Source organism: Epinephelus lanceolatus, chromosome 3, assembly GCF_041903045.1.
Source record: "Epinephelus lanceolatus isolate andai-2023 chromosome 3, ASM4190304v1, whole genome shotgun sequence".
Classification (NCBI taxonomy): Eukaryota; Metazoa; Chordata; class Actinopteri; order Perciformes; family Serranidae; genus Epinephelus; species Epinephelus lanceolatus.
Window position 1 is genome coordinate 39,793,643 of NC_135736.1, and position 25,121 is coordinate 39,818,763.

At 40.9% G+C, this 25,121-nt stretch overlaps 1 protein-coding gene across 1 annotated transcript; it reads left to right on the forward strand.

Annotated features, from left to right (window-relative positions):
- The first annotated feature begins 15,576 nt into the window (after positions 1 to 15,576).
- On the forward strand, positions 15,577 to 22,744 carry LOC117255093 (prostaglandin E2 receptor EP1 subtype-like). The gene is made up of 3 exons (XM_033623667.2): positions 15,577 to 15,848; positions 17,731 to 18,641; positions 21,612 to 22,744. Exons 2-3 carry the CDS (start codon positions 17,772 to 17,774, stop codon positions 21,879 to 21,881), a joined length of 1,140 nt encoding a protein of 379 aa, XP_033479558.1. The 5' UTR covers positions 15,577 to 15,848; positions 17,731 to 17,771; the 3' UTR covers positions 21,882 to 22,744.
- Positions 22,745 to 25,121: the final 2,377 nt, after the last annotated feature.

Sequence of the window (25,121 nt, forward strand, 5' to 3'; positions counted from 1 at the left end):
TGGCTACAGGTTAAATAAGCGACAGTAGGTTAGTTTAGTTTAACATCCAGCTACCAGTGTAGCGACTGCAGGAAACAAACTAAGTCACAGAGAGGCTGAGGCTGGGCCTGGTTAACTTGTCTGACACGCCAACAAAAGATTCACTTAGATCCAAGAAATACCTTAAATAAATGTATTTGTAAAAAGGAATCTACTTAGTGTAACGTGTGCAAACTTAGAATTAAGATGATCACAGCAAACAAAGAAATGAGCTCTTTCCAACCAAAAAAAGCACACAGGTGAACCTGAGATGCTCATATAGATTTTGAGTGTCACTGCCCATATCCATGTGACCCGACTCTCCCAATAACCGCAGTCACAAAAAAAAAACACATCCCAAAACACTAACCAAAAACATGCAACAATACAAAATATAAACCATCCCAAAACGTATTAATCTTACAAGATTCATTCCTTTCTAATTAATTCATGGCTTCTGCAACCAAATTAAACAAACAAATTAATATATCAATGGATGTGTAAAGAGAACTGGATACAGTGTTGGAGGCGGGGCCTGTTCATTGCTATGAAAGTTGCTCAGTAGCACATGAAGCCAAAAACATTCGATTTCTTCGATGTAAACAAGTGAACAGTGAGACGATTCATTTTGCAGGGGATGTGAGTCCCAAAAAAGTGTATTCGCTGATTTACAGATGTGTCTGTCCCAATGTAAGTCCATGGGAAAAAGTATTTTTGAGCCCAGTGGCTATACAAAAATTGTCTTCAAAGCCCAGCTCACCTCCTGCGGCTATATCTCCTTTTTGTAATCTATACAAAACCTAAAGTGAAAAACACTCAATTTGCCGTTTTACAGGGGTATGTGCCAAACTACATCTTAGCTCTGAGCAGCTGCAAGGCAGCCAGCAGAAATTCTAAGACGTTTCTTTCCACGTATAATTGCTCAGATGATCTGCAGTGCTTCCACATCATTGGGCCTATAGAGGAAGCACACACACTAGAGACCTCAACTTGTTTAGTCTTGCACTCCGCCAGCTTGAATAGGGAAAAAATTAATTTATCTTGTGGCTTCTCTGGAATTTCCAAATGTTATCAGACTGAATGGATCAAATCCTGATAGTGAAATGAGTAATTTTGTGGGGGCTGTGACACTCAAAACATGTCTCCACTTATTTAAACACATCTCTGTCCCAATGGCAAAAAAAAATTCTGGGCCCAATGGCATTATGTGAGCGGCTCGGAAGTTGTAATTCTGCTGTCTGTCCACTACAAAAACTGACTTCATAGCCCCACGCATTTCCTAGGGGCCTGGCTTTATGGATCCCACTTCTTGGCAAGTCCTGCCCTAGAGTGTTGTGATTGGCAGGTATAAACCATGTCGATGTGTCAGTGTGTTGGAGATGGTCAGGGTTAGGGCAAAGATGTAATGGTTGGAGCTAGTACTAGCCAATCACAGCACAGTAAGGCGGGACTTTGACAAGAAAAGCTGTGGGATCCATAATAATGCCTCCAGCACATAACACATTGTAAAATCAAGAACAATAGATAGTACATTTATTTATTTATTTTTTTACATATGAAACAAATAAGACTTGTGAGCTTCAGAGGTGCGAAAAGGGGAATTTTGTTACCTAACTGAGCCGGGCTGGGAATTTCCCCTTGTTTCCAGTCTTTCTGCTAAACTAACAGTTTGCTAGCTGTAGAAAATATTTACTCTACGGAGAGTGACATTAATCTTCTTGTCTAACTGTCAGCAAGAAAGCAAATAAGTGTATTTCTAAAAATGTCCAGCTATTCCTTTAACATATAAAGAAATAAAAGATGCACATACAGCATACAAATACAGCACATTACTCTCATTATCATCTGGACCATGAGCTCCAGAAAAGAGCAGCACTTTCCAAATCCAATTATGTTCGTAGCATTCTTATGCAAATACCTAATAGTGCTACGTAGGCTAAATAATCCATAATAAGGCCTCCAGCACATAACCCATTGTAAAACAAAGATTGTGCACTTTATCCTTTTTTACGTATTTCACAAATAAGACTTCAGGTGCTAACTAGTGAGCTTCAGAGGTGCGAGAAGGGGAATTTTGTTACCTAACTGAGCCGGGCTGGGAATTTCCCTTTGTTTCCAGTCTTTATGCGAAACTAACAGTTTGCTAGCTGTAGAAAATATTTACTCTATGGATATGGGAGTGGCATTAATCTTCTCGTGTAACTCTCAGCAAGAAAGAAAAGAGCAGCAGTTTCATCCAGATTCAATTAAACTGAAAGCATTCTCATGCAATACCTAATAGTGCTAGTCTAAGTAATGTTTTTGCCAATGAAATTTAAATATAAAGTTTGATCAGAATCAGCAGATTAACACATTGTTTCTCGGGACATTTGAAGCATCTTGCTGGTGGCTCCAGATAAGAGGCTAATATCTGTGCCTAACTGAAAATGTAATGGAGTAATTGTTTGTGGGTGTGTATGTGTGTGTGTAGGGGGAGGGAGGTGATAGGTGGTTGGGTGCTTGTGTCACCGTCTACTATTAATAGCATCTTTGCAGAGTTGATTAGCAGGCTGTCGTTCTTAAATCTTACTCTGCTGCAGACCCACTTTAATTACCACTGCCCCTCTTTTATTCACACTGACAGGACCGCTCATTAATCACTACGCAGAGGCGAGGCCTTCACTTTTATTACCGCTCACATCAGCAAAGCAACAAAGCGCACAACCCATGTGGTATGATTGTGGATCAGATTGTTCACCATGCTCAGATATGTTGAGCCTCCCTGCAGAGTTTCTGATTATTTATCTGCTAAATAAAATTGGAAATGTGTTTTTTTTATTCTATTTTAAGGTCCTGGAATGGGAATGTGGAAATCCCATTTATGGAGTGACAAAAAAAAAAATCCTTTACCTCAGGATTTATGTTTTTCATTGGCATTCATGCATTTAAATTCTATGTCCAGGAAAAAATAACCATCCAATTTAAACCACAGCACAAGCCAAGCACATCAGCCAACTCAGCTGGAGACAGCCAGAGTCCCCTTATAGATTTATTTAGATATTGACTAAACATTGGTTTAGTTTGGACCAGGCATTGTAGAGAGAATTTAGCCGATGTAGACCATTAAACACTGATATGGAAAACTGTTGCTGGTTTTCATTCTGAAAAAAAAGAGTTATGAGAAAAAAAGCCACAGAAATGTGATGGTTTCACTGTTTGCAAAGACAACAGGAAGGAAGTTTAGGGAATTTCACTTCTCAGAACTGCGTTTGGTTGAGATCCTGTGCTGGATGTATTTCCCGGCAGACTTTTGAGCTGCTGAATTACATAATATTAACTGTAAAAGGAAATAATCTTTTCTGTATTTAAACAAGGTCACTTGTTCTTCTTGTGATCTTTACATGAATATACTTTTTTTCCTTTTTGATGTTATTGTTAGTTTCTCTCCTTAAGTTGAGGGGAGGTTTGTTTGGATACGCCCATGGCTTAATGATCTCTCATGAATTACTTCCTTTTTTTGTACTACCTGGATTTTATGTAGTTTTTATAGAGTTTCTTTTTTAATGGACAAGAAACAAAACTCTTAATGTTCTTTGAAATTATCCATCATGGTCATCACTATATACTAATGCTCTGCTGAGGTACATAAACCTACTTTCAGAAACTCTTGATGTGGCTTATGATCTTCTGTGAAAATGTGTGTCCCATGACTACATTTGTACTGAATTTTTATTTTGTTCAGGATCTTGAATGCACTTCCATCCATCTATCCATTGTCGTCCACGTATCTGGGGCCGGGTCGCTGCAGCAGCAGGCCAAGCAAAACACCCCAGACGTCCCTCTCCCCTGCAACGCTTTCCAGCCCCTCCTGGGGGACCCCAAGGTTTTCCCAGGCCAGGTGAGATATATCATCCCTCCAGCGTTTTCTGGGTCTACCCCAGGGCCTCCTACCAGTGGTACTTGCGTCGAACACCTCTAATGGGAGGCTTTCTGATCAGATGCCTGAACCACCTCAACTGACTCCTTTCGACGCGAAGGAGCAGCAGCTCTACTCCTAGCTCCCTCCGGATGTCTGAGCTCCTCACCCTATCTCTAAGGCTGAGCCCAGCCACCCCACGGAGGAAACTGTGTCCGCGATCTCATTCTTTCAGTCACTACCCAGAGCTCATGACCATAAGTGAGGGTTAGGACATAGATGGACCAGTAAATCGAGAGCTTCGCCCTTCCAACTTAGCTCCATCTTCACAATGACTGTCTGGCACGGTGCCCGCATCACTGCAGACACCGCACCAAATCTCACGCTCCATTCTCACTCGTGAACAAGACCCCGAGATACTTGAAGTCCCTCTCTTGAGAGTGCTTGAATGCACCTCATTTCTGTTATTGTATATACACAAATAGTACTACTATGTGAAAAGTGTCAAGACTTATCCCGGGAAATGCAAAGATTCAGACCACCTGCAGGATGGCAAAACAGGATCTAAGCTCCTCACCTTTACAGCTCACCTTATCACTCAACTACTGAACAAACTAGCCGATAACTGTGTGTCCACAACCATAAAAAAACACCTTGTGACATGCCTAGTAGGTTTTGACAGGATGAATTATGATCGTAGTAAAGTTCTTTTACTTGAAGTGGATATATAGGATATTTGAGAATTGTCACAAGACGATTTTAGTTTGGAAATTGACAAAGTAACACAGAACATGGCAATTTAATTTCAAAACAGCAAGACTTCACAACAGATGGGCAGAAATGGGAGGATGCACACAGCTTGTGAGAAAGTATGATTTAGAGAAAAGTTGAGCACAATTTGCAAAATTGGACAGTTTTAAAGTGGAAGACCATCGGAGCACAGCTGGAGATGAATTGTGTGATTAAAACAGTGAAAGAATTTTGACTCTAAAGCTGTTTATAGATAATTGCAACAGCACAAACTTCAGGTCAATGAGTGTCATTTTTTGTTCCTGAGTAGTGGGTGGAATTTGTAACCTGCCAGTTTTGAAAAGTTGAAAAGTTATTGTCTCATGGTTTTTGCTGCACAAACACTTTTAGAGGAGACAAATAAGAAGAGACAAAGAAAGAAAGAATAATGAAAAAATATGGCTCCAGCAGCAAGGTGGCTGCTTGGACCCCTAATAAAAACATTTACCAAACTTAGAATCCAAAACTTCTCAGATTGTTGTGACTGTGCATAAAGTATCCCTGACCATGTCTTTTAAAGGCTGATGTTGATTTTTTGTAAAGACGCTAATATTCAAAGTTGTGAAATAAAGCATAATCATATCCAGAAAACTAGTAGCACAAAGACTTTTTTTCTGAGCAAATGGAGCTGTTGTTAGGCTAAGTGGTGTTTGAGGACATTTTAGAAGATAGTTCATGACAGGAAAAGTGAATGGGAAAAAAAAATTGCATGGGAGAATGAATGCATGAAGCAAGCCAAGCAGCAGTAGAGACAGTGCCTGTACTTGCCATAACAGATTGGTCAGTGCTAAACCAGCGTGCATGTGTGTGAATGGGCAGCCACAGAGGCTGGCGTCCCAGTCACTGTTGTGGTTTTTATCTCATTTCATTTTTTTCTGATTTTTACTTTGTACATTCATAACCCCACTTTGTTCTGCTGTCCCAAGTGCTCTTCTCCCTCCAACTCCCTAAACCCCACCAATTAAATCTTGACACAGACCATAAATTCTACAAAACAGGCTGTTATGTGTTGCTTTGGTAGTCTCCAGTTACTGCGACACACTGCTCCATTTCAGAAACCCTTTTATTAGTGTCATCTGCTCTGGAGGCTGATAATGCTGATGCTTTATGTTCAGTCATTGTGTTTGCTATCCTGTTTTACTTTACAAGCCAAACCAAAACAAACACAGATAAAGAGGAGGATGTCGCCTGAGAGAAAGACAAACACCACCACACACATGCATATAACTGAGCACAGTAGTGTCAGCTCCATGACTGTCTCTGCAGTAGACCCAACATGATGATAGATTTATAACAAAGGGAGAACGCTGTCCTACAGAATACACGTCATTCAGACGTCATTCACAAAGACATTTCACTTGACGTCATTTGACAGCTGAGTACTGACAACAGAAGAAAAACTACACTTGCTTGTTGTGAGGAATATGTCCAACGTTTGTGAAAACTCAGCCATTCTCTATTTACCTACTGTATGCCTGTAATAATATCTGAGCATGATTAAATAAACAGAGAGATGGCAGCAACCTAAGAACGATGCATTTCAATTCTATTTTGTGCTGTTACGCTGCTGGAAGTGATCAACAGGGACAGATATCACACATCTATCTCTTGTTTACAGCTGATACAGTGACACAGTAGAGTGGACACCACTGACACACTGCAGAAAGAAAGACAAAATGCTTCGGCTCAATCTGAGGGGCAGTGAACAACAAGATTAAATGTCTGCAGCCACAGCAGCAGCTTGAGAGGCTGTACGGAGGCACCATGGTGTTTTGAGCTAAATGCTAACATTAGCATGCTTACAATAATGTTAATGTGCTGATATTTGGCAGGCATTTATCACCAAGGTAAACATCCTAATTAAGTATGGTAGCATGCTAACTTTTGCCAACACAAGTAGAGGAAAATCTGCTGCATTTTTCTCGTAAGGCCCTCGTAAGGTTTTATCCCATGATCTGGCTGTTCTCATAAACTAAATTCATACCAAACACCCAATTTCATACATATCTTATGTATTTTGAAGGGCTGCAATCACGTGGCCAATGTGCTGAAGGGAGAGAACAAGGGAGCAAGTCCAAGTGTTGCTGTAAGGAGGCTGGTCAGGGTGGTGGATGGGTCACAAAAACATAATCTTTCCACCAGGACTTTCTCCTGGAGACGCGTGTTCAGAAAACCATGTGAACTTGGAGTGAACTTTGAGTAATTTTAAAATATGTCCTCCCTATGTTTCTGTTCCTTACCCCAACCACAGTAACTTAACTTGCCTAAACCTAACCTCCATAACTTTACATTAACTACGTAACTGTACATTAAGGACGTAATGTCATTTTTTTTGTCACACATTATTACATCCATAAATATCGACAAACTGCCGTTGCATCTTTCAAACATTAGTATTTTTCCACATATTATCCATAATTTCTGTCATGTAACCAGCTGACCACCCAGATGTGAAAATGGAGGCAACGTCCTGACCTTTTCATTGACACCTCACTTGAGCCAATAGGAGCTCGCACTTCTGTTGCTTGATAGCCAACAATGGCCTGTGTTGAAACTAGGGCATTAACGACTTTGATTTTTTTCAGGTCGACTTATCTGTCAATAAAGTCGAAGTCGAGTTGACAAGTCATTTGATGACATCATCACATTGACAAGGCGGAGGAAAGTGAAGTATCTCCACACATGTGATGTGTGTCTGTCAAGGCCCGAACATACTCGGGTGGAACGTATGCGGAACGGACTCTGCGGAGGTCCGCACGGACTCAAAGCGGACACCCGCAAGCCCTGTGCACGCAAAGTTCAGATTTTACGACCGCACGGACTCCGCTCCGCGCACCAGCGACTGCTTGGCATGTATTTTTCACATCCCGGGGATTTTTCACGGACATTTTTACAGGAAACTACAACGTGGAAGTGCGCTCGACTATGAAAGCCCGAATGACTGGAGTCTGCTCCGCTTATAGTACGCCCGAGTATGTTCACTTAGTCAAGGATAAAGTATCAGTGTAAGCCAATCAGAGGCAGCTATTGCATTCTGTACACAAGCACACACAGAGAGAGAGAGGGAAAAAACACACAACCTGTCGACTCCTCCCGGGGGGTGTCGACTTGTGCCACTGACGTCGACACATCGACAAATCGTCTTTTCTGTTAATGCCCTAGCTGAAACAGTGTAGACTTCTCACATTTCCAGATGGCCAGTTGATAGCCAGCGATTGGCCCACTGGCTTATCTTATAGTCAGTGACACTACAGAGTTCCACAAGAGGTTTTTTTACTCCTTACACAGATCAAGGACTGTTATAAATTTACATAAATGATAGACAAATGGCCTCAATCAATGAAGGTTTTCTAGAAGTGTTTTCATATTCAGTCAGCTCCTAAATAGACATTCCTGTCTGTTTTATTTTTCACTTACATTCACACATACAGTTCATTGTTTTACCCTCTTTATTTTGAAAAGTGCCAGGACAAAACCTCAGAAATCATGTGGAAAATGTAAATTTTCTGTGATATTGTTATCTACTTTGAATTTGGACTAGGTGAGGTTTCATATTATGATTCCACTGTGTTTTCTAATACCTCCCAGCTCTTGTCATGTCTACAGCATCTTTTTTCAAAACAATATTGAGGCAAAGACAAAAAAACGTTTTATTTAATTGTGTTGGAACTTATATACCTCAGTTACAGAAGCACTTACAGTGATCCTGATAGCTGGGGAAAAACTTCATAGCGTTACCTTTCAAATGAGACCATGCATGTACATGTACTAAAAATGAAACAAGAAAAGCTTTCAGGCGTTAGAGGTGAATTTAGGTGAACTTTACAGGACCACCAAGATGATTCATTAATTCAACCTCTGGTTTTGCATTGCACAGAATGACTGACAGCTGGAAGTATTTGTGGATTTCACCATATTCTGATTATTTTTCTCTCCCTCAGATCTTTGCAGAGTTTGAGACATACAGTAGGCAAAACAGTAACTGAATATTAGAAATGATCTCTGGGCTCCAGCCAGACAGTCCAACAGCAGTTTTTAAACAATTTGCACTACGAGGAGTGTGTGTTTCATCAGAGAAAAGTAGCTGAACTTGTTTCAGTCTTTGACAGCATGTTTGTCTCCTCTTCTCTCTGCTGAATATTCTCATGCAAACATTCCACTGTTTCGTTTTTGGCCAGTAGTTTCTGAGACGCCCAGACAGATAACGTGTGGCTTTCCACTCATGATAGCCAACATCTCCTTAAAAATGTCAGCGAGGAATGCACAAGCACATGACCACCTGAATACATTTACATGATGTCCCATTGCTTTATTGAAACTAGCACCTTGCAACTGTGAAAATTACTGTCATGGGCTTCAATTTCCTTGCTCTAGACAAAAGATATTTCACATATCAGAGGGCAAACCAAACTCCTGTCAGCTTCAAAGCCACTCAAATGGTAAGAAGTACTCAATCTCTCTGACATACAGGCATGTGCTCTGCAGAGGGTTTTGGCGAAATGGGCGATGAGAGGAACAGTTCAACAGTTGTGGTGGGGGAGTGCTGAGTCTCGAAGCCAAGATCGAATACTTGTGTGCACATGCAACAAGGAAAGATTTTTCTCCAATATTACATTTCAAACTTCATGAAAAGATAGAGATCTTACTCTAAACTTTTCCAGTATAAGGAGCTGCTCCATCCCAGAGTGCTTCAAAGATCACCAGGTATGCAGTCTGGGTTTTTTTTTTTAACTTTGTGGTCAGTAGAAGGGGAAAGGGTGTAGAAGGAGCCTCAAACCCATAAACCCCAGACTTAGTATTGGAAGAACCAGTGGGCTGCAGAGGCCAAATGGCACCATTTGCAAGAGCAATTGATGAGAAAAATGGGGGCAACAGGGTCTCCTTTCGCAGCCGGAGGGAAAACACACATGGCGGCCAAGTGCTTGATTGTTGCACTTAGTGTCTAAATGGGCACCAGAAAAGGAAGACAATCAGACATAAATAATTGGCCCTTTAGTCCAAGTACAGCACACACTGAAACATGGCTATTTGGATGTGCTGATAAGCCAATACAAGACAAAGCAATGCAGTTCAGCGTTGACTTCTCAATATGCTGTGTTTATTCTATCTGAATTCCTTCTGTGGGCTTTGAAATCAACAATGGTCTGGCTAAAACTGAAAGTATATGAATTCACATTCAGCTGCTTCTGTTTTTGACCGTTGCTGTGTCTTTTTACCGTGATGTGTCTATCAAAAATTAAAAGCAAAATAAACTGGGAAACAGTTTCATTTTAAAATATCTGAACAACTATTGGATGGATTGCCTTGAAATGTAGTAGAGACATTGTCACCAGAGAATGAATGACCTCTGTGATCCCCTGACTCTCCTTTAGCATCACCAGATTTTTTTTCACAGTATTTTATGGCATTTTATGTCTTCATAGGGAGTCAACAGCAAAATGAGGGAAGAGATACATGAGGATATGAAAGAACTGTGAGAGAGCCTTGGACTGACATTCATGGTTCCCACAGGAAGAATACAGCTGACTTCTGTGACCCCCTGACGTTTCCTTTGGCGCCACCATTGACATCTCCGAGTGAAATGTTTTGACAAACTATTGAACTGATTGCCATGAATTTGGTAAAAATAAATAACATTTATTTTCCTCAGGATGAATTGTAATAAATTCAATGGTCCCTTAACTTTTCCCATCAGACTGGCACAACTTGCCTCCTTTTGGGGGATCGAAAGCTGAGGACCATATTAATGTCAGAGTAATTTGTGTCTGGATAAAATTTCTAAGACGCCAGTGTGCATTTATTTCTTGTTAAACATTTATTTTGTGGCTATGTCTAGTAAATGTTTTGTGATCTTGCCTGAACTTAAGCTTTCACGAAACCTTAATAAATTAAGGTTGATTGCCGTCATGTCCCATCAGTCTTCCCCTCGTCAAAGTGGATGAGGCAACAAGATGGGCAGATATTGATTTTCTGGTCATGTATATTTGATTGAATCACCAGGTACCATTGGGCTAAGTGTTGACTGTAAATAAGCGTCCTGTTAAAAGCCAACTGTTGGAGCGAGGCTGAGATTTAGTTGGTGAAAACAGTCATGCTGATAAAGAGACATTTAAGTCCCGCCCCCACTGGAGAGGTAAACAATTAATTGCTCTCCACTGACTTTGTATTGCTTGAGGATGCCTCCTTGTCATTTACACCTGCTAGCAAACACCAGACAAATGCCAAAAAGCTCCTTTGTGGTGGGATGCACTGCCAACATGGTACAGATCCATAACCAAGTTTTTACAAGCTGCAAAACCAAAAATACTGAGCTTTTAAGCAACAATTTGTGAGGCATCAGCAGGAAGATATGTGTGATCCAGACACTCAGTATGCCTACGTGCAGCAAGCATTTTGCTAATTTGGCAAGAACAACTGTGGAGTTGGGAGCCCACTAAAATGATAATTTGACATGCAGATATCTAATGTTTTTAGCAACCTACAGACATGTTGTTAGTGTTTCAGCCCTTAGTTGCATATTGTGGCACCGATAGTTTTTCTCTTCGGTGGGTGTGGTTTTCAGAGTATGGTGCACTGTGCTCTGTGAGTGCCCCAGGAATGAGTACAACAACGTGGAAGTGAGTTAGCATTATACCACTCATGGTTACCTTGTTGTGAAGGAACCAGTGCGATGTAAACTTCCATGTCAGCCTATAGAAAAACATCGTCCCTGGAGCAATCTATACTGTATGATTGTAACGTTATTGCACAAGCCTCTCACTCAACATTAGTAACTGTCACCAGCATCATTTACCAAACTGATAGTGACTATTCATGCAGGGCCTACATTATGTTTCTCAACTCACAAGGTGAAAGCTTTGTTTTTCAGTTTTCTTTTCAATATTTTCCCATTTCTTTCTGACAGCAGATTTCTTTCCCCCAAAGGGGACAGTGAGGCGGTGATGAAGCGATGCCTGATCAGGTCTAAAGCCTGGAGCCAAAGCTCGAGCTGCTATCTCCTGTCTTTTTTATGACACGGCAGAGAAACAAATCAGAGATCAGCGCTTTTGCATTTATCGTTGGTGCAACCAGCTTCACAGCAACTCTTCGGCATTACATCATTAATTCAAACTTTTGTGTTTAAAGTAGAAATTTGGAGACATGTTTCATCCTCCTCTGTGTACACTGTAGTTTTCTTCTTAAAAGGGGGCATGTTGATGGGCGTCTACTCTGGATGACATGTTGCCAATCTAATGTATCAGATCTGTTATATTCACATCAGCCTCAGCTGTAGGCTGCTTTGTGTTTAGTTCTTATTAGCAAACGTTAGCATGCTGAAAGCTGTTAAACAATGGTAAATATGATAAACATCACACCTGCTAAATATGCCCAATTAAGCACTTTCATTGTGTTAGAAATGCCTCATGTCAGCATGCTAACGTCAGCATGGAGCTCAAATGCAAAGCTGCACCTGTGAAATGTGTTTGTATTTTTCACCCCTCAAACATCTTCAATAGGCGAGCTCTCACCTCACCTCACCTTACCTCACCTCACCTCATGAGCAATGTTTCTGTATTAGACATTTTTGATTTGACTTATCACACTGCTGCCAACCAGTAGTACTTTTCCTGCAGGTGCCTCCCTTTCAATAAACCAATTTTTATGTCAGTGCCCACCTCGGCCCTCTGTCCTGTAAACAGGCTGCCAATTTGAAGATGTTGCTTTAACCCTGTTTCCAAACCACAAGGTGTGCAAGAATGTGTCCAGCTGGCTGCCAGGTCCCCGTAAAATGAAAGCAAACATGACCACCTGTCCCCAGTATGCAGTGAGAGGACCAGAATCAGAAATGCATTATGGCTCCTTGTGGTTTTCCCTGTCAATCAAACAGATGAAAAATTTGACATGTTTTCCGTAATGCAGCTGCAAAAACCTTCAGAACAAACATCACAGTCCTTGAGGAACATCTGGAGCTTCCATGAGGGTGAATATGAGTTTTCCGTACTTTTCCTATGGGTTTTCACAACATGTAAGTATTTGGATGAAAAATACAAATGCAAAACAAAATACCTCGTCATTTGACCACATCTAATAGTTTGACTGAACTCTAAATAATAGACCTGCCTCCTTTGCACTGAGGTCATTTGTTCAGAGAACTGAAATAGAAAACCCCTCTAAAAGCATACTGATAAACAGCTTGTACTGGATCTTTCTGGAAAACCAATACCTCAGAGGTTATTTTGAGCACAGATTGTGCATCAAACAGCAAAAAGAAAAAAAAAGAATGCAGTCTATGAAACTGAATCTGTTCACATTGATCCAGGCCGCACAAAAAAAGCTGAACAATGTCTATAGCTGGTCATGAGGAAAATCCAGTCCTAGCCTTGTGTGTGTCATGAGCAAGTCTGACATGAAAAACTAGCAGTCGCGCACATCCAAAAACCATTTAAGACAGGTGCTGGACAAAAAAGAAAAGCAATAAACAACACTGTTGCTCCCTGCAATTTATTGGCACATCCACAAGTGACATTTCGAGCTTAATGCTCTTCTTCAAGTTCGTGGATGTGCCAGTAATGTGCAGACTTTTTTCATCATGAGCAAGTCTGCACGTTTAAACATTTCGGTTAAGTTTAAATTGCAGTGGCGCCCCAAAACAATTTTCACAGGGGCTGCCAATGGGGCTGCATTAAAATCTTTGGATGGCACACCAAAGCCAAAAGCCATAACTGAATATCAGGAATTCTATTATGCTGCTGAAGGAGGATATAGGCTAATTAAATACTATGTCAATATGTAGAGTTACAGAAGTGCATGCTGATATACTTTGGTGTCAGTTAATATTACTAATTATCTGATGTGCATAGACTAATACAAGTACAGTTAACATTTTGAGTTCCACAACAATCCTGTTTTAACGAGTTATGGGTCTATACATGTTAAGCAAATGATTGTTCTTCGGTTAGTCTGGTTGTCCTTTTACTCAAAAAGAAAAATAGCTTTAGTTTGAAGGAGTACAATGATTGCAAGGAACAAAACATTTACTAAGTGCAAGCCTTCTCAGGTTTAGGGAGGACTAGCACCTTTCAAAACACAGTTACAAAGTGCATTGCAATAAAACTTAACGTGTGTAAAACACAAGCAGAATGAAACCAGCTAAAATGTCTCCAAAGTAAAAGAAATAAAAGAAGGACAAACCCAAAATCAAGATAATAAACAAGAATTAAAATAAACAAGATAACAATGAAGTAAACAGACAGCTCAAATAAAATCAGGATATGCTTTCAATAAAAGTACATTTTTAGGAAAGACTTTAAAAAAGACAGTGACTCAGACAGCCTTTATCCAGAAGGTCGTACCAGAGCCTCAGGGCCCTGATTTCACAAGCTCTGTTCCCCTTTGTCTTCAGCCTGGACTCCAGAACAGACAAAAGACCTCTGCCTGAGGATCTCAAACTACACAAAGGTTCATAAGGGATTAAAAGGTCTGAAATGTAATTTGGAGCCAAGCTGTGAAGAGCCCTAAAATTAATCAGTTAGTTCTTAAAATCAATCCCAAAACAGACAGGGAGCCAGCGTAAAGAGGGTTAAACTGGTGTGATGTGATCACTTCTTGGTTCTTGCTAAAAGCACAGCAGCTGAGTTCTGTACAATCTGTAATCATTTAAAGGTTTTTTGTTAAGACTGTTCTGCATGTCTAAAAGTTAAAATAGATCTTATTTTTGCAGTTTTTCTGGGGTGATAAAACATAATTAGACAAGCTTAGTGATATGATATTCAAAACATAAATTACTATTAAACATGACACCAAGATTTCTTGCAACAGGCTTGACCAACCCGGTCTCACTCCAAAGGCATTGACATCTGGCGCTAGGGCAGTGACTTGAGGTGGCAGACACTGACGAAAAAAGTCATCCTTTAACGTCGGCATGTTACGCGGCTGGTCGCCGTTATCGTGTATCTGTGCTCGGTGGCATCAAGGGGAAACGCAGCAGGACAAGAACAAGAGTTAAGGTGGAGAAAGTTCAAGTAGGGTGGGCAGGAGTGGTGGTGGATGGGTCCAAAAAGCACCAACTTTTACCCAGGAGAGCGGTGTTTGCGTCCTGCAGGATTCTAAAGCCAAACCCTGTTCTTTTTTCCTAAACCCAACCATGTGCGTTAGTTACTGGAGGGAAAAAACATAAGTTAGTGTTCTTGTGCTGACGTAGTGCATTTATGTTGAAAGAAACTGTATGTAAACGCTAAATGTTGTATGTGGATGTGGGAAGTCGGTGACCAAACCTTGATATGTGACGAGGTCAGAGTAAGAATGTGTTGGCTTGATATGGGACACCACTGACTCAGTGATCTCCTGATCCCAGCATTATTAAGATGTTCATGGGGTCTGTGTTCAGTGCGTTGGGCTTGTGTTCTGATCACCACGCTGCTGGTAGCTAGGCTATATCATCTTTTTTGCATCTTTTTTATGCAGGTTTTATGTGACACTATATCAACCCATTTTCATCCAGATATCTTGAGCAGAGACCTCAAGGGACCCCTGTGAAAATAGCTGCCACTTGTCCCTTAGCCATAATATAGGGGGTGGGGGGCAGAAACTGTAACTGCCCCCCCCCTTTAGGGTCGCCACTGTTAAAAGGTGACAGCGGCTGTACAGTAGCTTTAGTGTACACAAAGATAAAACGGGCCAATTTGAGATAATTTCTTGGAAACCTATGTGACACACATAAAGTGAGTAACAGCATTAAAGCGCGCTTACTGTCCGTACAGTTAATATCAACAGAGAGAAGCGACAAAGAAGCGCAGCAGAGAGGATGAGACGTGAACTTGAGTGTGTGCGTGCGCGTGTGTGTGTGCCGGGGGGGTGCACAGCTCGGCAGCAGAGACGCCCACACAGACTGAAGGCACATAAAAACATGCCTCAGTATTTCAGTGTCAATGAGGATCCTTTACAACCTTCAAGCCACCATGAAGCAGCCGGACACATTCAGCCATGGGAAATACTGCAGACAGCGATGCATTGGACTTAATCAAAGACAAACGTGATTTCCGATCTCAGGGAAAAGACTTTTTTTTTCATCTGTTCCGTGGACTTTTTCTATCTGTGGATATCTGACAAGTGAAAGTATTGTCTTATTGTTCAGTTGGACCGGGAAGGATATCTGAACTATGTAGTGGTAAGTCATTAGTCTTTTTAAAGCTAATGATGGAATTAAGTTATTTTGCTAAGAGAAAAATAGCCTAAGTTATTAAGAGGTCCTGTTCATACTTTCTTGCACCCTGCAAAAGTGCACAGTATTCTGCTGGAGCTGGAGCAAATCCACCATATTAAGGCTTTACCTCCACAACTAACAGATTGCTCAGTGGGAAATTGTACAGAGCAAGACATTATGTTTTTGTTTATTTGTTTGTTTGTTTGTTTAAATAATCTGATGTCTATATAGAACACGATCTGCTCAGATACAGAAACCAGTTATTGGACTTTCTTTACATCACCCTGGACCTCAATTTTTATTCATCCTGAGGGGGGGTTACAAAATAATCAGATTTTTAAAAGTATTAAAACTCAGTCTGAAAAAAAAATTGTATTATTGGACTGGGATTTTTTCCTACACTTTGAATAAAAGTAAGGCACCAGAGTAGATTAAAAAGCATCAAAATAGAGCATTTTTATTTAAAAATAAAAGTGCGCGGAGTATCCCCACAGCACCCCTGACAGGAGTCTGAGCTAAGCCCCCAGTTCCTAGAAAGGCACACACTTGTGTGCACCTGACCTGTCAGAAGTCATTGTGACTGGATTTGCTTCTTGGCAAAGATGAGTGAGGATAGGTTAAAACAATTCATTTATTATAAATACTGATAACAAGTTTTAATGTTTGTTTATTAACTGGCCCCTGCTCAACTGTCACTCTGCAAAAGTGGCCCCTGGGCAGAGCAAGTTGAGTATCCCTGGCTTAATCCAAAGCTCAGCTGTAGTGTGTTTAATATATTGATTTCTGTTGGTGTGTTGCTGGGAGCAGTGTCCTGTTTATGACCTGTGTTTGACCTCCATCCACACTACACCTGAGTGATCAGAGTCCACTCTCCATCGTATAACACCACAGCTCTGACAGTTGTGCTTTGCTCTGATGCGTCAGGCTGGACATCATACGCAGGGTGAACAGCTGTCAAGCAGGTTCAAAGGGGATTTTAGTAAAAAAAAAACCAAAAAAACAGGTATAGTTAGATCCTCAGTTATCTTTGAGGAATTTGTAGAAGTATGCATTTAACGGTTTAAGTTAGAAGTCCCTTAACCTTTGTGGTAAAAGGTATGAAGAAAATATAGCTTGCATTGTTACAAATTGAATGAAAAGACTTCTCATTCAATTTTCATAGCTTGGTGTTTGGCTGCCATTAGCTGTCACAACAACTTCAGTGCTCCATGTTATAGATCCTCCAAGTGTATGTCTTCAACTGGAGGGACTGAACACCATTCATTCGAAATGAAATCCCTCATTAGATGTTTTAGGCGCTGCTCTAAAATCTTCTATAGATGTTCATGTAGCTTGAGATCTGGTCACTACGACCATAGCATGATGCACATCATTTTCGTACTCATAATACCATTTATTGAGCGCTTGAGCCCCGTATGGACAAATGTGCAATGTTTCCTCACTCATTTATTCAGTTTTTTTCTTTATTTTTCCGTGTATATGTGGAACTTTTGTAGTTTTTAAAGATTACCCTTTCAATATAAGCAAAACAACAGTATTGTACTTATGCATTGATCCTTTTGTGTAGATTTCTTGGGTGTTGCAGGGGATACGTCTTTCTCAATATTAGGAACATGCTTGTGCATGAATATTTAAACAAAATTAAAGACATTTACACCACCAAATGATGCAGAAAATGTACATATTGGAGCATAAAAAATCACCAGAATGGAGGAAATTAGGTGTCTGACGCTCAAAATTCTCTGGTAGATGACCTTCAACCCCCGATTTCACATGTGTCCCCTTCAACATTGAAACGAAACCTAAACCCTTCTGTGGATCTCATTTGATCTTCTCTCTTTTGCAGCCTCCTTTAACTATGGACCTACGGACCCTCAGAGTACAGTGATGTTAGCTCTGAGCCACTACAACTCCTCAGCCCCCCCGCTTCTCCCCCGTTTCTCTAATGACAGTGGAGGGAGGGTGGAGGCCAGGGTGGCTGTTGAAGGGCTATCGCAGCAGGGAAACCTCACCTTGGTGCAGCCCACCACCAGTGGCGTCATTGTCGTTGTGTTGTCCATGACACTTGGCATCATCTCCAACATTGTGGCTCTGTTTATCCTGGCCAATGCCTACTCCCGTCAGCCCCGACGCACCAAAGCCACGTTCCTTCTGTTTGCCACTTCACTGGTGATCACGGACTTCATCGGCCATGTGATCCCTGGTGCCCTGGTTCTCCGGCTCTACCTCTCTGGAGGTGTGCAACCTGAGGACTTTAACTCCTCTGATGGGATGTGTCAGTTCCTGGGTGGCAGCATGGTGTTCTTTGGCCTGTGCCCGCTCTTCATGGGCTGTGCCATGGCTGCTGAGCGCTGCCTGGGTGTCACCAAGCCGCTGCTGCACTCATCCCTGGTCACCAAAACCCGAGCAAAGATCTGCTTGTCAATCATCTGGTTGGTGGCTCTGTGTGTGGCCCTGCTGCCGTGCTTTCAGCTGGGCTCTTACTCCTATCAGGACCCAGGGACCTGGTGTTTCATTAAAGTGCTCAGTGACACTCAGGAGGTGGACATGGCATTTGTGACGCTCTTTTCTGGACTGGGTTTGACCTCACTAGCTGTGGCGTTGGTGTGTAACACCATCAGCGGACTGACGCTGGTGCTCGCTCGGCTCAGGAGGCAGCCGGGCTCCCTTCATTCATCCAAGTCCCATGACATAGAGATGGTGGTGCAGCTGGTCGGCATCATGGTCACCTCATGTATTTGCTGGAGTCCTCTGCTGGTGAGTATTAGGAAGTACAATGAGAGGGAAGCATACAGTCAGGTCATAATGAGGTCACATCACCTTTAATTCAGTTTGCATTAGTAAAAGCACTATAAAAAGTATTAGTGCAGCCTGGCTGTTATCTGTACAAGCCAGTATCAGCTTTAGAAAACAGCATCAGCTCACTATAACATATAATGTTCCTCACACAGGGGTTGTCACTCATTGTTGCCTGATTGGTGTACACACTGTGCTTGATTAACAGCTCTTTCACTGTCTTGTCAGCTTTGTTGCACCTGTAAGGATGGATAAATTTACACCATTTACAGTGGTGCCTATAGTGTGCTGACAGCATGTAATTTCCAGCATAGCTTTACTCCACTTCAGCCTTGACTGTGTTCAGCCTTAACAAAACATGGCAAAATGTGTTGAACACCATCTTGTGTTATCCAAGCACACTGCCTTTTAGTATGTTGGGGTTCATTTAATTCAATTCAAACAGGCTTCATTGACACGTGGAACATATGTTCACATTGCCAAATAAAGTGTGACATGTTAACAAATAATGTAAGTACAATGAGTCAGATCTGTGATTGGGTAACCCCTCTGACACTCCAACCAAACAAGAGAAAACATAACTCAAAACCAGCTGCAAACTGTTTCAAAATAGTACGTATTTCAACCCAGAAACTGTAGCGAATCTGTGCACACCAATTCAAGATCGAACGTGGCTCTTACAAGGGTAACTGAAAACACCTGTGTGAATGTGCTGGGACTTCAAGTATTTTTACTGCGCTCATTTGTGGAAAGGATTATCTACCAGGATTATGTCACTTAATACGAGTGCTGTGTTAGCAACAGATGAAAAATATTGTTGTCATTTTTAAAAACAAAACATAAGACTGTGCGGTTTGTAGCTGGATCTAGTAGCACATAAATAAGCCTCTGCATTAGGACATTGGTGAAGACCAGAGACAGACTCTGGGACATTTATTCCTTTTATGTTGTGGAAACAATAATCATCAAAGAGAGGGACTCAGTTAGACCAGAAACAGTAAAAAAAAATCTATTTAATCAATGGCAAGTAAATGGGAAACTGTAATAATCCAGTGTACTGTACCATCAACAGGAAAAAGGGTCTTCTAACAAACGCTGATGGCAGATTCTGAAGCAGTGAAGGCAGATCAATACTTCCAGTAATTATACACACAGTCTTCTCCTCAGTATCCGCTCCACTGTCAATACGGTCAATTTGAAAAAAACTCAATCCATCTCACATTAGATCACCTTCAGGGTACATGAACACTCCTTGTGGTGCATGCACTATTTGCATCTCTGCAGCTGTTACCTTTAAAACCATCTTGCATGTGACTTAAGAATTCGCATGACACATTGCTCTTCCTTACATGATAGTATGTGACAGCTTTTAATAATTTATTGATATCAGTATTGGTGATTCTGCCATATTATTATTCTATCAAAACTGCATTGGAATCAACAAATGCCAGGCAGTGAGGGCAGTTCAGTCCAGCCAGTTTTAGTCTTTTTTTCAAAAAGGAAAGGAGAAGCCGAGCCTGACCTTTCATCAGTTCAGGCGTGTGGCTTGTCAGGTAAAGTTACAGTCACACCCAACTATGGCGCGCAGGAGGGAAGATTTTTAAAAACACTAAATTACCTAAAGGTAGGTCTGAAGTGCTTATCTTACCCTAACATGTCACATAGATGCATCTGTGCTGCCATGCTCACAAAAATAAAAGTATCTCCTAATATTCAAAGGTGGTGTAGCCAGTTTAATTTTGCTGTCAAAAATCCCATCATAAACTTTAAACGTATTGTAATTCAAATGCCCTAAGAGAACTCCAGGCGTCTGCCCCTTCACTTATCTCTGTGTGTAGGCTTTAGAAAATCTAACGTGAGACTTTGGCCAATCACAGGCCGTTTTCAGAGAGAGCGGCTGTCAGTCATCAATCACTGCTGCTGAACTGCGGTCATACTGTTAAACTAGGCAGCGCTGATCAAATATGAATCAAGATTCTGTTTCTGTTCCTGTCAGAAACATGTTTGAGTGTACAGTGGCATGGTGGTGCAGTGATTAGCATTGTTGCCCCACAGCAAGAGGGTTCCTGTTTGAACTCAGGGCTCGACTCATGCTCCAGCTTCCTCCCACAGTCCAAAGACATGCAAGTTTGGTTAATTGGTGATTCTAAATTGCCCACAAGTGTGAATGGTTGTCTGTCTCTATGTGTCAGCCCTGCGATAGTCTGGCGACCTGTCCAGGGTGTACCCTGCCTCTCACCCAGTGACAGCTGGGATAGGCTCCCGCCCCCCCATGACCCCCAACAGGATAAGTAGTTATTGAAAAAAAATGAATTTTAGTGTGCAGTTTAGCTGTAACATGGCAAAGTTTGTGACCCGGCCACCATGTTGAAAGCAAAAACGAAGGAACACCCACCAGTCACGGCAATCTTTCTCATGTTACAGCCTAACAATACACTAAAATATGTTTCTCAGAACATTTAAGGTGAGAAACAGGCAATCCAATAACAGAATCTTCAATATTTGTTAGGTGCTGCTGCCTAGTTTGACAGTTTGACCACAGTTCATTAGCAGTGATTGACATGATTGACAGCTGCATTAGAGACTCCTCGGCTCTGACTGGTTGATGTCATGATTCTTTACACTTTGAGGAGGCACTACAGCATGATAACAGAGATAATCTGCCTTATTTAGGCTACTGCTGTCAGGATATAGTGACAGTTATTATTTATTTTTTGTTATACACTACATTTTAGTTGTAATGTGATCATGCAAAAGCAATATTGGTGTATCCATGGCTGAATACCAAAATGACTGCACTCATCAGGAACCTCAAAACATCAAAATAAACTAGATCACCATGAGAACTGATTCATTTCAGCTTTTCTATCAATGCAATGTTTTTTCTTCCTCATCATGTAATAATTACAGTCACATCTTTCATGCCTGCAGATCTTTGGCCTGATATCAGCGATCCGCTCCTACACAGGAACCATCGGAGAGGACTTGTCCAGCTATAAAACCCTGATGGTGATGGGTGTGAGGCTGGCCACGTGGAACCAGATCCTCGACCCCTGGGTCTACATCCTGCTGCGCCGCACCGTTCTCCGCAAAATCTACCTCATCGTTAAGTGCCAGGCGGGACTGAGGGGTAATATTTTAGGCCGCTGGGAGCCCACCTCTTTCCCCAGCTCAGAGAAGAATGATGTCAACCAAGTTTGAGCCGAGAGAAGGACCCTACTGTGGATGTACTGTGTCACCGAGTCATCGGGCATATGAAGAATTCTACAGCTGAAAACATTTAGAAAGAGAGACCCACGTAGAAGCATGAGGAGGGAACTAACTTTGTGGCTTTGGAGCCGATCAGATTAGACATGCAGTTTGACATTTCTCGGCTGGTCCACTTCAGAAATGCTTATTCAATCAGAATATATCTTTCATACTCCACAAAGGTTTACAAGTGAGTTCATTGTCTGACCTTACAAATGGAAGCTAGCTAATGCTATGATTTTGCACATAAACTTTCTACTGTTTACTTACAATAAGTGAACATTACCATTATTTTTGTATTCTCATTTGGAAACTCATAGTAACAAAGGGCAGAGATGAAGGCCACATTATATGACTGCAGTACTAAAAACACTCTGTCCTGAAAGACTCTAAGATTTGCAGGAGTGATACTTAAAGAGGGACTAAGTTTTATTTGGTTTTATTTCTCTGAAAAGTTAATTTTCACCATCTTTGGAAGTAAAAAACAAATTGCACAGTGATTTGCTCCTACATTGGATGAATGTGGAAAAATTGAGCTGTGTCGGTATAACCACCAGGGGGAGCTCCAGATGAAACCAGAATATTTAGATTGTATTCCTAATTTTAGTTATTCTGCTGAATGTATTCTACGAAGGATTATAAATATTCAAAAACTGTGGAGTTTATGTATGTTTAAGTTTAAATATGCTTGTTTATACAGTGCTTTATGTGAAATAATGTAAGATTTTATAAGTTAATACTTGAATGGTACCCTCAATTTACTGAGGATATGTATAGAACCTTAAATTGAATGTAAATAAAGCAATGAAATGTGACTAAGTTTTACTCTCATTTTTTGCTAGAGTACTTTTCCTCTATTTTCCTATAAAATAGGTCAGAGTTGAGGAGGAAGATATTTATATAGTCACAAATATGTTACACTGCATACAGTGGTGAAGTTCTCCAACTGTTAAATATAGTACATATGATATAGATTAATCTGGCTAGATAGTGCTTTAAGGCAGTGTTACTTTAATTGATTTTACAATGAAATTATAGCACTAAATTTTGTATCGTTGGACTTAATTATTCTGCCTTCTTTCCTGAGTGTTAAAGATAAAAACCTGGATTGTGCATGACTATGTTGTTAAGAATGTACTCTGAGAACAGAGAGATCTGCAGCAGGGATTACCTGCTGATTCATTCTGCATTTCACTTCCCGTATGACAACAATGACGGATCGAAAAGGACTTTCCATGAAGGTCATGCGGATAATAACATAATAAATCAAGAACACTGTTGAGCAAATCTTTTTGATTCAAGACTGATTCATTTGCTATTTCCTTACTAGGGCAAGTGTCTAGGCAGGTAGTCTGGCTCCAGTGTGAGTCGAGTTTAGATTAGGGGTGGTGCTTTAATGAAATACTATTATCATTAGCTTTGTAGCTTAGCTTTTTCCTCCCCTGCATCATCTCTTTCCAGCCATGTTCACGTGTTCTGCAGCTGCAACATTTTTTCCTTCTTATTCCACAGGCCTGAAAAGCTAATTTCTGCCAATTGCAACTAGTTGGAAACAGACAAATGTGTCTCGATGACTCAGTCTGAAGTGCTCGTACAACAGTGTACTGGTATGTAGCTGGCACAAAAGCATCTGCATTCTGTTCACAATCTGGAATATGTATAAATGATAAATTAGTAGGGGAAGATGGAGGAAGACAAAGTCAGTTGACTGTAAAATTAAAAAATATTTGGATATGAGTTTTGATGATGCATAAACCAACACACTGTTGGGACAAATAAATTGGTAAAATGGTTATTTACATTGTAATAACAGAGAGATGATATCTTTAACAAGCAATCTAAGGAACTATAACAAAGTAAAATCTCAACCCCAATCCATCAACCCTAAGACATCCAATCTAGATGTCTTGTAGCCTTTCCTAAAGGCTAATGGTTTATATTTCAGGATGCTTTCCTCTAGTAAGCTTGCCAAAAAATGTTGGCTAATTCTAGATAGCCAGCAATGCTAATGATTGCTAGCTGGTTAATAACAATAGCACGCTGTTGAAACAATACTATTACAATACAATACTACTAGCCTACTTAATGTAGATCTGTACTAGGCCTATGTAAAAGCACATGACTAAGCTACTAGAAAATCTAACTAGATCGTATTTTCTTTTGGGATGCCACTGGGGGTGCCCTCTTTCTGAGTGGACTTCATGCCCCAAGGGTGTATATTCTACTTCAAATGAGAAAAATATTTCTTTTCTCTCAAAATCAATTGACCAACTATCTCAGCCATCAAAGCTTTTTATGTAAAACTTAACATATTGAACAAAAATGTTGGCTTTTGCTCCAATTTCTCACAGGTTTAAGTTAAGATCTAAAACTCTTTTATGCACTCAATAGATAAATTTCTCTCAGATATTGGCCAGCAATTTGTTAAAATCCATGTTAGTGAACACTGCTCCTTTTTCAAGATAATCCATCCCCCTGACAGGTGTGACATATCAAGATGCTGATATTAATGATGCTGGATGCTGGGTATTAATGCTGCTGACAATATCATTAATATCCACGTGTCCCTTGGGATGGTCACAGTAAAAGACCTCTTTAAAATGTGCAGTTTGATCACACAGCACCATGCCACAGATGTCTCAAGTTTTGAGGGAGCTTGCTACTGGCGTGCTGATTTCAGGAATGTTCACCAGAGTTGTTGCTCATGAGCTGAATGTTAATTTCACTACCATAAGACGTCAACAATGTTGTTTCCCTGAATTTGGCAGTAGTACATCCAACTGGCCTCACAACTTCCCAAGAGGGTGGTTGCAATGACAAACTGCTGTCAGGGCCAAGACCCTGCAGAGGAGGATGAAAATGCAGATGAGCTTCACTGAGATGATTTCTGGTGGTTTGTGCAGAAATTCTTCGGTTGTGCAATCCAATTATTGCATCAGCTGTTTAGGTGGCTGGTCTCAGGTGATGTTGCAGGTGAAGAGAGTGGATTTGGAGGTCCTGAGATGGTGTGGTTACACGTGGTTTACATTTGTGAGGCCAGTTGAATGTCCTGCCAAATTATTGTAAACGACATTGGAGACGTCTTATGGTAGTGAAATGAAAATTCAGTTAACATGCAACAGCTCTGATGGACATTCCTGCAGTCAGCATGCCAATAGCAAGCTCCCTCAAAATTTGAGACATCTGTAGTGT